At 45.4% G+C, this 14,075-nt stretch overlaps 1 protein-coding gene across 5 annotated transcripts in view; it reads left to right on the forward strand.

The window, feature by feature from the left end:
- aff2 (ALF transcription elongation factor 2) overlaps positions 1-14,075 on the forward strand; it is a 540,071-nt gene that overhangs the window by 374,673 nt on the left and 151,323 nt on the right. For all 5 annotated transcript variants that reach the window (XM_087991859.1, XM_043705171.2, XM_087991860.1 and 2 more), the window contains exon 8: positions 6,313-6,364. In XM_087991859.1, coding sequence (XP_087847985.1) covers positions 6,313-6,364 — 52 coding nt within the window. The remainder of the gene's footprint in view (positions 1-6,312; positions 6,365-14,075) is intronic.

A 14,075-nucleotide genomic window follows, 5' to 3' on the forward strand; every position in this document is an offset into this window, starting at 1 on the left:
TACTCTGACACAGAGAGCAGAGAGGGATCTGGTTCCAGGCATACAACCATAGCAGAGGCAGCCTTCCCCTGCCTCCTCACAGGGTGAAAGCACACAGCCAGGCTGCAAACTGAAGCAACTGCAGCTTGCTTGGTTTCTTTTGCAAGCTTAATCTCTTGTTAATTGTTTCATAATGAGCGGCTCTTCAGCCTCAATCCTACCTTGTGTAATTGAATTGGAAATTCCTCCCCTCTTTAATCCAATCCTTTCCCCTGCTGTGTAAAGCCTGTACTAAAACTTGATTAGTTTACAAACAGATACATGCCATTTTGCTGCTTGCCTTTGTTCTCTGGTGGATTGAGTGTGCGTGTGCATGTACATGTGTGTGCATATATGTACATGTGCGTGCCTGTGTGTTGGTGCATCATAACAATGCCCTTAACACTAGAGAGAAAGACATGACTTTCATGATCTCCAAATATCCTAAAACAACTTCCAAATATTGCCTACACTCAAATACAGTCCAGTGTTGAAATGTGGGAATGACTGTCGGCAATGTTGGTATATGGGAAGTATGGCAAGCAAATTGGGCACAGCAAGCTCCCACAAACAACATTGTAATGCATAATGGATTGGCTGTTTTTGAGATGTTGATTGAGCAGTAAAATATTGGGTCGGACAGCCCGGAGAACTCTGTTGTTCTTCTTTGAAACAATGCCAAGGGCTCTTTTGCCTGGGACTCTGTTCAACAAGATGGACTGGGCTTCTATTTAACAACTTCAGCCAATAGACAGTACCTCCGACAGTATGGTTCTCCCTCAGTACTGTCCCTCCAACAGTATAGCATACACTCAATACTGCCCCTCCAATAATGTAGACCTCCTTCGGTACTGATTCTCCATCAGTGTATTACTCCCTCAGTACTGTCCCTCCAACATTGTAGCATTCCTTTAGTACTGTCCCTCCAACAGTGTAGCACTCCCTCAGTACTGCCCTCCAACAATGCAGTTCTCCATCAGTACTGTCTCTCCAACAATGTGGCATTTCCTTACTACTGTCTCTCCAACAGTGTGGCACTCCTTCATTCCTGAAGAAGGGCTTATCCTGTTCCTTGGATGCTACCTGACCTGCTGCGCTTTTCCAGCAACACATTTTCAACTCCTTCAGTACTGTCCCCCAACAGTGTAGCACTCCCTCAGGACTGCCCTCCAACAATGCAGTTCTCCATCAGTATTGTCCATCCAACAGTGTAGCACTCCCTCAGTACTTTCCATCTGACAGTGTAGTACTCCTTCAGAACTGTCCCTCTGACAGTGTAGCACTCCCTCAGTACTGTCCCTCGAACAGTGTGGCACTCCCTCAGTACTGTCCCTCCGACATTGTAGCACTCCGTCAGTATTGTCCCTCCAACAGTGTAGCACTCCCTCAGTACTGCCCTCCAACATTGTAGCACTCCCTCAGTACTGCCCTCCAACATTGTAGCACTCCCTCAGTACTTCCCTCCAACAATGCAGTTCTCCATCAGTATTGTCCCTCCAATAGTGTAGCACTCCCTCAGTACTGTCCCTCGAACAGTGTGGCACTCCCTCAATACTGTCCCTCCGACATTGTAGCACTCCGTCAGTATTGTCCCTCCAACAGTGTAGCACTCCCTCAGTACTGTCCCTCCAACATTGTAACACTCCCTTAATACTGTCCCTCCAACAGTGTAGCACTCCCTCAGTATTGTCCCTCCAAAAGTGTGGCACTCCCTCAGTACTGACTTTTCATTCAGTTCAAACCGTCTGGCAGTGTTTTGTACAGAGAATATTGTCCTCGTAGGTGACTGTGCTCAAATCCCAAGAGTGAGATGATTTTTTAGATTTACATTAGATTAGATTACATTACAGTGTGGAAACAGGCCCTTCGGCCCAACAAGTCCACACCGACCCGCCGAAGCGAAACCCACCCATACCCCTACATTTACCCCTTACCTAACACTACGGGCAATTTAGCATGGCCAATTCACCTGACCCTGCACATCTTTTGGACTGTGGGAGGAAACCGGAGCACCCGTAGGAAACCCACGCAGACACGGGGAGAATGTGCAAACTCCACACAGTCAGTCGCCTGAGGCGGGAATTGAACCCGGGTCTCAGGCGCTGTGAGGCAGCAGTGCTAACCACTGTGCCACCATGCCGCCCTTTGTAACCACCATGTAACCTTTGATTTTCTAACTTAAGATAAGAAGGCTACCCAATGCAGAGGACTGATACATTTAAAAGCAGTGACTTATATCATTGTGAATGCTTACAATTAAAAACATAAACAGGAAGTTGTGGTAAAAAAACTCAGCAGGTCTGTTAGTATCAGTGGAGGGAGGAGAACAGAATTATGTTTAAGATCTGTGACACTTCATCAGAGCAATGATGAAAACTATGCTGAGAGAAATTTTATAGGGATCTGAGTGATGTGGGCCATAGCGAGTTTTGTGACAGAATCGCGCAATAGGTTCAGCAAGATCCACCTTGACTTTGGGAGCACCTTGCATCATTTTTTATGCTTTTCACCACATATGAGGAGTTTCTCACTGGAAACTTTGTAATTGATGTGAAAGCCTTTTTACGTGCCTTGTTGGCTGACTAATTTGTCTCATTAACACTCTGCTGCCTATCTTACCAAACAAGCTAGACTTCAGGAAAACTCAACATGGCAGCCAGAGTGGCTTCCTGACAGATTCAGCTCACTGCTTTCCCTAAATGACCTCCATGTTGCAACAACCAAACATAAACCATGGGAACCAGCCCACTCTCCTCAGCATCTGCCAATCCCTGGCAGCCAGCCCTGGGATCTCTCCAATGCATTGGCAATTCCCTTTGGAAGCACAGACATGGAGCATCAGCAGCCAGCCTGCACCCACAGAGAGGCATCACATCCAATAGACAATCCCAAGAAGACACTGTACCTATCAACACACTGATCATCATATCCTACCCATATCAGAATGAACTACCAGGCTGTTACAAACACTAGGTATCATACGAGCACACCAACTAAAAGCCACACTATGCCAACTACTTACCAGGACAAAGGCCCCCATACCCACAACATGTAGGACCAATGTGGTACACAAAGTCCCTTGCAACAACTGCAACAAACACTGCATTGGACAAACAGAAAAAAAACTAGCTATTCAACTTCGTGAGCATCGACTGGCAACTGAATAACAGGATCCACTCTCCCTCATCTCCGTACACACAGCCCATCAATTCAACCAAAGATGTGCAGGTCAGGTGAATTGGCCATGCTAAATTGCCCATAGTGTTAGGTGTATTAGTCAGAGGGGGGTGGGTTACTCTTCGGAGGGTCGGTGTGGACTTGTTGGGCCAAAGGGCCTGTTTCCTCACTGTAGGGAATCTAATCCAATCTAATCTAACTGTGCGAAAGTAGCCATTCTAGAACAAGCTAACCAGACACACACCAGAGAGTTCTTGGAAGCCTGGCTTTCAACAAAAATGGTCATCAACAAACACATAGACCCGGAGGTGACACTCACTAAAACAGACTGGACCACAGAAGAACCAAGCAAGATGGAACAACAGCGCCTCATGGCAGTCGTCCTGATGATGTTACCCAGCATGGAAATGAAACATCTGCATGGTAACCCAGCAGCTCAGCGAGCTAACCAACTACAGTCTACAACCCGAGCTACAGATCTTCGTGAAAACCTCCAATCACCCTGTTTGTTTCTGTATCCCTTGATAGCTTTATCCCAAATAAAGGAGTCTAGCAACCTCAGTATAATAGGTTCAATTAACTTCTGCTTTCTAAAGAAAGTGGCCATAGTCCCACTCTCTTGTTTGAGCGAGAGAGAACTGATGGTGTTTTAACCTGAGGGTCATCATACATTGGGTAAGGAGAGAGGTTGAGAAGGAGGGACCTTAGACGTAATTCGCCTGGTGCAAGGATTGAACTTGTACTGTTGGTATCACTCTGTATTGCAAACCAGCCATCCAAACCAACCAACCACCATTTGTGTGAACGCATATCTCCTAACATCGAGTTGAACATTTTTAGGTTGTGCCTTCTTGCATTCTTGTTCTTCGGTCTTGTACCAGAGCATCTCTGTCAACTCTTTTTATTATCTTAAATGCCCAATTAGGTCATGTTTAATCTATGACACTCAAGATATATTTTCTTGCTCCATGTCTGTGAAAACTAGAGTAACTTCAGCCTTTTAAAATTCTTTTGTGAGCATCCATTGCCCCATCCTTAATTGCCTTAGTGGTGGTGATGGGCTGACTTCTTGAACTTTTCCAGTTCAGATATGTGGTGTCCCACTCTCGGTGTGGTTAGGGAGAGTGTTCCAGGATTTTGACCCAGTGATAGTGAAGAAATAGCGATGTAGTTCCAAGTCAGGGTCATGTATGGCTCGGAGGGACAGTGTCCACTGGTAGAGTTCCTGTTTCTCTGCTGACCTGGTGCTCTGAGGTGATAGAGGGCACAGATTTGGAATTTGCTGTGAGAATCATAGAATCCCTTCCTCACGGAAAGAGGTCATTCCGCCCATCCAGTCAATGGTGACCCTCCGAAGAGTATCCTGCCCATATCCAGCCCTCACCCTCTGCTCATATCTACTAGAGTTCAGATCAGAGTGGTGCTGGAAAAGCACAACAGGTCAGGCAGCGTCTGAGGAGCAGGAAAATTGACGTTTCGGGCAAAAGCCCTTCATCAGGAATCCTCTCAGAATTCCAGCACCACTCTAATCTAAACTCTGGTTTCCAGTATCTGCAGTCCTCTCTTTTGCCTCATATCTACTAGGGCCAACCCCCCTAGCCTGCACATACCTGGACACTATGGGCAGTTTAACATGGCCAATCCACCTAAGCTGCAAATCTTTGGACTGCAGAAAACCAGAACGCCTGGCGGAAATCCATACAGACACTGGTACAAACTCCACACAACGAACCTGAATCCCTGGCACTGTGAGGCATCAAGGAGAAAGTGAGGACTGCAGATGCTGGCGATCAGAGTGGAGTGTGTAGCAATGGAAAAGCACAGGAGGTCAAGCAGCATCCGAGGAGCAAGAGAATCAACGTTTCAGGCATAAGTCCTTCACTCCTGATGAAGGGCTCATGCCCAAAAACATTGATTCTCCTGCTCCTCGGATGCTGCCTGACCTGCTGTGCTCTTCCAGCAACACACACTCAGCACTGTGAGGCAGCAGTGCTAACCATGCTGCTGCCCTGTTAAAGGAGCCTTCTTGCAGATGGGGCACACTAATGCCATTGTGTGTCAGTGGTGGAGGGAGTGAATGTTTAAGTTGGTGAATAAGATGTCAACAGTGCTAGGGTCCTGAGTTCTGATGCAGAGCGACATGATGAGCTGATGTGCTTTGAGGTAATTGATTCAAGTTCCAGCTCCTACACATTGTGCTGATTGCAGGAACCACAGCTGGTCAGGAATAAATGACTTGTCTAGTTCGATCTGTTTGGTGCTCACTGATGTATAATTTTCTGACCTTACCTGTGGTGACCCAAGGTCACAGATTTCAGGTAATGTTTCGATAATTGGCAAAAGAACCCAGAGGGAAGATAAGGAGAGTTTTATTTATCGTGCAGTGTACATTCAGGATATGGAATGTACTGCCTTACTGCGTGGATTCAGCAGTAAGCCCAAAAAGGAAAGCAATGAAATGTGGGGAAACCATCTGCAACGGCACAGGGAAAGGACAAGCGATGGGGGCAAACTGGATAGACTTTTCTTAGAGATGTCTATGCAGTGGTCAGTCAGAGCAATGATCTTCTTGCAGAAATTGCTGGAAAAGCTCAGCAGGTCTGGCAGCATCTGTGCAGAGAAATCAGAGTTGAGTTTCGGATCCAGAACTCGACCCGAGACATTAACTCTGGTTTCTCTTCACAGATGCTGCCAGACCTGCTGAGCTTTTCCAGCAACTTCTGTTTTTGTTTCTGATTTACAGCATTAGTGGGCGGCACGGTGGCACAGTGGTTGGCACTACTGCCTCACAGCGCTGGAGACCCGGGTTCAATTCCCGCCTCAGGCGACTGACTGTGTGGAGTTTGCACGTTCTCCCTGTGTCTGCGTGGGTTTCCTCCGGGTGCTCCGGTTTCCTCCCACAGTCCAAAGATGTGCAGGTCAGGTGAATTGGCCATGCTAAATTGCCCGTAGTGTTAAGTTAGGGGTAAATGTAGGGGTATGGGTGGGTTGCGCTTCGGTAGGTCGGTGTGAACTTGTTGGGCTGAAGGGCCTGTTTCCACACTGTAATCTAATCTGCAGATCTTTTGGCTTTTAATCTTTTTACAAGATTGTTTATGGTTATTTTTTCTCTTACAGGATGCTCGAAGATGATCTGAAGCTCAGCAGTGATGAGGATGATGGTGAACAGGTAAGTGCAACAACAACAACAATGTGTATTTATGTTACACCTTTAATGAAGGGAACAATCCTAATACATTTGCAATAGCATTATCAGTTAGAAATTTGACATTGGGGCACATTAAAGTGATATTAGGACCGGGAACTCATAGCTTGGTTGAAGATGTAGGATTTGAGGAATGCCTTAAAGGAGGAGAGAGAGAGAGAAAGATGGAGAGGTTTATGTAGAGACTTCCAGTGAAGGACTAGGCAGCTAAGTTGTTGTTGCTGGTGGAATGACTAAAATTGGAATGGTCAAGAGGACAAAATGTGAAGAACACAGAGGTGTCAAAGACTTGAATCTCTGGAGGACTTCACACAAAACTCTTGCACCTGTTTTTTTTATTTTAATTTTCTGTTATGGTTTACAAGTATCTCCTGAAGAGGGTGATCTTTGAAATCAAAGTGAAAAGCCCATGATTCGATATCGAACCATCCAGTAAGGTTGTTGTTTTATTGACTTGTACTTTGATCTTGGAGGAGCACCACAGATCATTGGTAAAACAGCTCCACTTGCTTCATGCTGAACACAGGAGTCCAAATCTAAATACTCAAGCTTTGAGAGGCCTGAGACCAATTTATGAATGAATAAACCTTCCTCTCCATTCCCAGTGACCCACGCATATGGTGATAGCTTGTGTGTTACAATATGTGCATACCCTTTTCCAAACATGGGAAAGAAAAGTGAGACTTATATTTGGTACAGCTGGTGACATAGTGGCTTTAACATTGGACTGGTAACCGAGAGCCTCTGACTTATGCTTTGGGGCTAGGGTTCAAATCCTACCATGGTGGAAGGTACCATTTGGTCCCTTGATGGAGGGATCAATAACCAAGTACATAGATTTAAGTTGAAAAATGTGGTACTGCAAAAATACAGGAATGAGGCTGGTGTGCCAAGCGGGCTGAGATAAAAGGTAGTGGGGAGGGAATTTGGGGGAGGGGCGCCGGGAATACGATAAATGGAAGGAGGTGAGGGTGAAGGTGATAGGCTGGAGAGGGGGTGGGGGCGGAGAGGTCGGGAAGACGATTGCAGGTCAAGAGGGCGGAGCTGAATCCGAGGGTTGGGACTGAGATAAGGTGGGGGGAGGGGAAATGAGGAAGCTGGAGAAACCTACATTCATCCCGTGTGGTTGGAGGGTTCCTAGGTGGAAGATGAGGCGCTCTTCCTCCAGGCGTCATGTGGCCAGGGGCTGGCGATGGAGGAGGCCAAGAACCTGCATGTCATTGGCGGAGTGGGAGGGGGAGTTAAAGTGATCAGCCACGGGACGGTTGAGTTGGTTGGGTAGAGGCTAACTAACTTCTCCTCCTTTTCTCCAATGAAAAAAGTCCGAGCTCAGTCAACCTCTCCTCATAAGATAAGCCCTCCAGTCCAGGCAGCATCCTGGTAAACCTCCTCTGAACCCTCTCCAAAGCATCCACATTTTTCTTATAATAGGGCGACCAGAACTGGACGCAGTATTTCAAGTGTGGTCTAACCAAAGTTTTAGAGAGCTGCAACAAGATCGCATGACTCTTAAACTCAATACCCCTGTTAATGAAAGCCAAAACACCATATACTTTCTTAACAACCCTGTCCACTTGGCTGGCCATTTTAAGGGATCTATGTACCTGCACCCCAAGATCCCTCTGTTTCTCCACAGTGCCAAAAATCCTATCCTTAATCCTGTACTCAGCTTTCAAATTCGACCGTCCAAAATGCATCACCTCGCATTTATCCAGGTTGAATCCATCTGCCACCTCTCAGCCCATCTCTGCATCCTGTCAATGTCCCGCTGCAATCTACAACAGCCCTCTATACTGTCAACGACACCTCCAACCTTTGTGTCATCTGCAAACTTGCTGACCCATTCTTCAATCCCCTCATCCAAGTCATTAATAAAAATTACAAACAGTAGAGGCCCAAGGACAGAGCCCTGTGGAACACCACTCACCACAGACTTCCGGGCAGAATATTTTCCTTCTACTACCACTCGCTGTCTTCTGTTGGCCAGCCAATTCTGTATCCAGACAGCTATGTTCCCCTGAATCCCATTCCTCCTGACCTTCTGAATGAGCCTACCAACCTTATCAAATGCCTTGCTGAAGTCCATATACATCACATCCACAGCTCGACCCTCATCAACTTTTCTAGTCACATCCTCAAAGAACTCGATAAGGTGTGTGAGGCATGACCTGCCCCTCACAAAGCCGTGTTGACTGCATTTAATCAAGCCATGCTCTTCTAGATGGTCATAAATCCTATCCCTCAGAATCCTTTCTAACACCTTGCAGACGACAGATATGAGACTGACTGGTCTGTAATTGCCGGGGATTTCCCTATTTCCTTTCTTGAAGAGAGGAATTACATTTGCCTCTCTCCAGTCCTCAGGTACGACTCCAGTGGAGAGCGAGGATGAAAAGATCTTCGCAAGTGATGAAGCAATTACATTTCTCATTTCCCAAAGCAGCCGAGGACAAATCTGGTCCGGGCCTGGTGACTTGTCAATCTTAATGTTTGACAAAATTTTCAGCACATCAGCTTCCTCTAGCTCTATCCATTCCAGCATGCACACCTGCTCTTCAAAGGTTTCATTCACTACAAAGTTCGTTTCTTTCGTAAAGACAGAAGCAAAAAACTCATTTAGGGCTTCCCCTACCTCCTCGGACTCCACACACAAATTCCCTATGCTATCCCTGATCGGCCCTACTCTTTCTTTGACCATTCTCTTATTCCTCACATAAGTGTAAAATGTCTTTGTGTTCTCCCTAATCCGTTCTGCCAAGCCTTTCTCATGCCCCCTCCTGGCTCTCCTCAGACCATTTTTAAGCTCCTTCCTCGTCTGCCTGTAATCCTGTAGAGCTGAGCTTGACCCTAGCTTCCTCCACCTTATGTAAGCTACCTTTTTCCTTTTGATGAGAAGCTCCACCGCTCTCATCATCCAAGGTTCTTTTATCTTACCACTTCTTGCCTGTCTCAGAGGGACATATTTATTCATCACTTGCAACAACTGTTCCTTAAACAGTCTCCACATGTCTATAACGGTGGGAGAAACAGAAACCTCATCACATTTTAGAAGTATTCAGATTTATGCTTGTCATACTAAGGCATCTAAAGCCATGGAGAAAGTGAGGACTGCAGATGCTGGAGATCAGAGCTGAAAAATGTGTTGCTGGAAGAGCGCAGCAGGTCAGGTAGCATCAAAGGAGCAGGAGAATCGACGTTTCAGGCATAAGCCCTTCTTCAGGAATCTAAAGCCATGGGCCAAGTGCTGGAAAATGAGATTAGAACTGGCATGGAAACGATAGGCCAAAAAGCCTTTTTCTTTGCTGTAGGTCTCTGTGATCTATCTGTCTGGTATGTTTTACTGACAGCACATGTTCCAAAGTACTTTATAGTCAATAAAGTACTTTTGAAATGACTGCTATAATATGAAAAATGGTGAAAGAGAAAAGTGAAATCACAAGCCAAAACAAAAACAGTAAATGCTGGAAACCTTCAGCAGGTCTGTCAGCATCAATGGAGAGGGAAACAGGGTTAGCATTTCAAAGTGACTTCTTTCAGTTGATGAAGTGTCATGAAAGCTCAATCTCTTTCTTTCTCCATGGGTTGACCCTCCCAGCACTTTCTTATCTCAGACTTCCAGCATCTGACAGATTTTGATTTTATGAAATCACGGAGGCCAGTTGGGAGAGAGCAATAAAAACAGGGGAAATTTCTCTCTGACCCTTTTAGGCCAACAGAATCAGGCCAGGGAAAGACCTGGGCCCTGCTTCAGCACCTCCATACAATATAAAGTGATCAGTTTACCCAGCAGAATCTGAAGCTTGATGGACCTCGAAGGGAATCTAACTGAGACTTACCCTAGTTCAGATCAAGCATGAGTCTTCTGACCCTACCCACTCTATTTACAAGGTAAAGTTACCATAGCCCTACCATACCATAGGGCTGCTCTCTCATTACAGAGAGATGACTGGTGGTGGTTTCATCTGAAGGCGGATATCCCTAAGGCAAGGGGAGAGGTTGAGGAGAATCCTTCATGGTATCCTCAGCTGGTGTGGGACTTGAACCCAGCACTGTGGATAACTCACTGGAACACTAACCATGATGGTTCAATGGTTAGTGCTCTTGCCTCACAGTACCAGGGACCTGAGTTTGATTCCAGCCTCGGGTGACTGCCTGTGTGCGGTTCTCACTGTGTCCACGTTGGATTCTTCTGGGTGCTCCAGTTTCCTCTCGCAGTCCAAAGATGTGCAGGTTAGGTGGATTGGCCATGCTAAATTGTCCATAGTGTCTAGGGAAGTACAGGCTATGTGGATTTTTATTATAGAATCCTGACAGTGTAGAAACAGGCCCTTCAGCCCAGCAAGTTCACACCAACCCTCTGAAGAGGATCCCACCAAGATCCATTCCCCTACCCTATTACTATACATTTTACCTCTGACTAATGCACCTAACCTACACATCCCTGAACACAATGGGCAATTTAGCATGGCCAATTCACCTAACCTGCACATCTTTATATTGTGGGAGGAAACTAGAGCACGAGGAGGAAACCCAGGCAGACAGGGGGAGAATGTGCAAACTCTACACAGACAGTCTGCCGAGGCTGCAATCGAACCTGGGTCCCAGCGCTATGAGGTAGCAGTGCTAACCACTGAGTCACCATGCTGCCCATTAGCTGTGGGAAGTGCAGGATTACTGGGTGTGGTGGGTCTGCGGGTGAGGGCCGGTGTGGACTTGATGGGCCAAATGGCCTCTTTCCACACTCTCTATGATTTTGTTGAGTTGCACAGGGTAAAGGGGCAGCATTCCTGCTTTACCCTGTTCCTTTGCTTTCTGTGATTCCTTGTGATGGTTATTGGTTTTACAGAACCTTCCAATCTTAATTGACAGTTTTTAAATCCCTACAGAAATAAAGGCACTTAACCTCTCCTGTCATAAAATGAGAGAAAATGTCACCAAGTGTCCTAATTACGTATAATTAAGAAGTGAAATGCAGAAGGTATAGTCTGTTACCTGTGCAAAGCAGTAAACCCTGGCTGTATTGTACATGACATTTACAATGGCTACAGGAACCCTATTAAATACACATTCCTCTTTTATTTACTTGTGAGTTAGTGCTGAGCCTCAAATGATAGGAAATCAAAGGCTAAGGCCTGGAATCAATTTCCATTTATTACTTAGAAGCTGTTATTGATGCTCGCTGCCTTAGAATGGTTGTCTAGTCACAAAGCTTTGTCCAATGACCTTAATACAAATGAACACAGAAACACAACTGGCTCACAATGCATCATTTTGAACAAGTGTCCAATATATATCAATCAAATGCATATTTGAGAGTTGCCATATTTCACTTGGTGAGCTTCAGCAGTGTGAGGATTTGCAAAGAGATACTCTACTGAAGGTACATTGGCGATAACTGTCAGGTTTGAAGATCTAAGGAGGAGATAAATCGATTTAATTACAGCCAGCATCTGTTCTTACAATTTACTGTAATTCACATCAAGTCTGCTGCATTCCTCTAACTTTAATGAATGTGGCAACTGTACGAAAGCCTTAAGCATCCCCTTTTCTAAACATATATTTGCCATGTCATTCGCCGAACAGTATAAAGCTCTGGGCGCAGAACACACAAACGTGCAGACACAATGGAAATGGAATGTTGAGCTGATCTCCTAACTAGAAAATGATTGGACTTGACATCAACATAAAATTCATACGGGTGAAATATATTGGAATACTATTCGTCGTTTAATGACCTGTGTGACATTTTATCTTGCCCTGTGTATGTGAACTTTGCAATAGATGACTAACAAGTTTGAGTTAGAAATAAGAATTACAGCCTGAACATTGTGGAGCGTGATCTCTGCTGATCCAAAACCCTGCCTTGCCTTTGATTGATTTGACCTAATGCCACATATACTGATAATCTTTTGGATTCTCCTCCCACAACAACCAGCATGCTTCATAGTTTATGTTCCAGTGTTAATTTTAGTTTTCTGGCTCATGTACCATGGGATGATGGGGTGTTCCTGTGTTCTATGTACCTGACAGTCTAAAAAACAGGAACTCAAACAAAAAATTGCTGGAAACTCTCAGCAGGTCTGACAGCATCTGAAATAACTCCACAGAGACCAGTATACCATCACCAAGTCACCCTTCATTTACATGTGGAGAATCCTTGACACTGATCCAGCTCCCTCACAGCCAGCTCTCAAAGTGAACAGACCCTCTGCCATTCTTGTTTATATCTGTCAGCCAGAGCTCCTTGACTGGACCAGGTTAATAGCCACAATCAGGGAACTCCTATTCTATGAGGTCCACCTCATTGGCCTCATTACAATCACTACAGCATCTGTAGAGAGAAATCAGAATTAATGTTTCGGGTCCAGTGACCCTCCGTCAGAAATCGATTTAAAAAAAACGAACTTGCATTCTCACACACAAACATGTAAATCCAGATTAACACGCACACACACACACATTCTCTCTTTCTCGCTCTCTCTCAAACACATACACACTCATAGTCTCTCACACTCTTTCACACTCTCACTCTCTCACATACACTTTCTCTCTCACGCATACACACACGTGCTCTCACACGCACATTCTCACTCTCACTTCCTTTCTCTCTCTGTGTCTCTCCCCCCGTCTCTCTGTCTCACTTATGTTCACACAGTGTGTGTGCAAATCACTAGATAATTAATTCTGTTGATTCAGGAACAGATGTCGGCCAGAACATGGTATCTTGTATCTCCAGCTGAAAAATGTGTTGCTGGAAAAGCGCAGCAGGTCAGGCAACATCCAAGGAGCAGGAGAATCGACGTTTCGGGCATAAGCCCTTCTTCAGGAATGAGGACCTACTGCGAATCCTCTTGCAAGGATGCCTTCCTTGAAGAAGCTCTCTTCCTCCCTCTACAAGCATTGGATGCTACCTGACCTGCTGTGCTTTTCCAGCAACACATTTTTCAGCTCTGATCTCCAGCATCTGCAGTCCTCACTTTCCCCATCTTGTATCTCCACCCCATGAGAGGGGAAGCAGTGTTTGAATGTCCCATCTAACCTGAAAGACAGACCCTCAAACAGTGCCACCATCACTCCATCCTGATGTTAAGTGTTAGCCTTGGCTTTTGCAACTGAGTCTCAGGATTGGGGCTTGAACCAGCAACGTTTTGACTCAGTAGCAAGATACAAACCTTGATCATGGAACCTGGCATTTAACAATGATATAAATTTGTACTGGGTCCATGCAAAGTGATAAAAATGGCCATTCATTTCATCTCTGAGTTATCAGCTCCAGTGTTTCAGATGTGTCATTCTCGACCCCTCTTTAGAGTTGAGTCCTCATCATCATTCTCATGGATTTCCTTGCATCTATCCACACTAGTTACATGTTGATATATTTGACAGTGTCATCTCATATACATGACAAGATAATTTGAAAGTGAAATTGAGAACATATCTATGAAGCTGAGAAGACACATGCATCTAGGACAGTAATTTGCCACAAGCCTTCAACGCAGTGACACTTTAACACATGCTAGTCCCATAATTAACCTATACAGTATTCAGTACTGGGCACGGCACGTCAACACAGTTTCACCCGAGTGGTGCTGGTGCAAAAGACAATAGATTGTGAAGCTGACTTGAATAGACCGAACAGGTATTTGCTCAAGAAGGTTAAAGATGTTAATTAAGC

Source organism: Chiloscyllium plagiosum, unplaced genomic scaffold (genome assembly GCF_037043375.1).
Source record: "Chiloscyllium plagiosum isolate Xiang-an unplaced genomic scaffold, Cpla_swu_hap1 HiC_scaffold_11, whole genome shotgun sequence".
In the NCBI taxonomy this organism is placed as follows: domain Eukaryota; kingdom Metazoa; phylum Chordata; class Chondrichthyes; order Orectolobiformes; family Hemiscylliidae; genus Chiloscyllium; species Chiloscyllium plagiosum.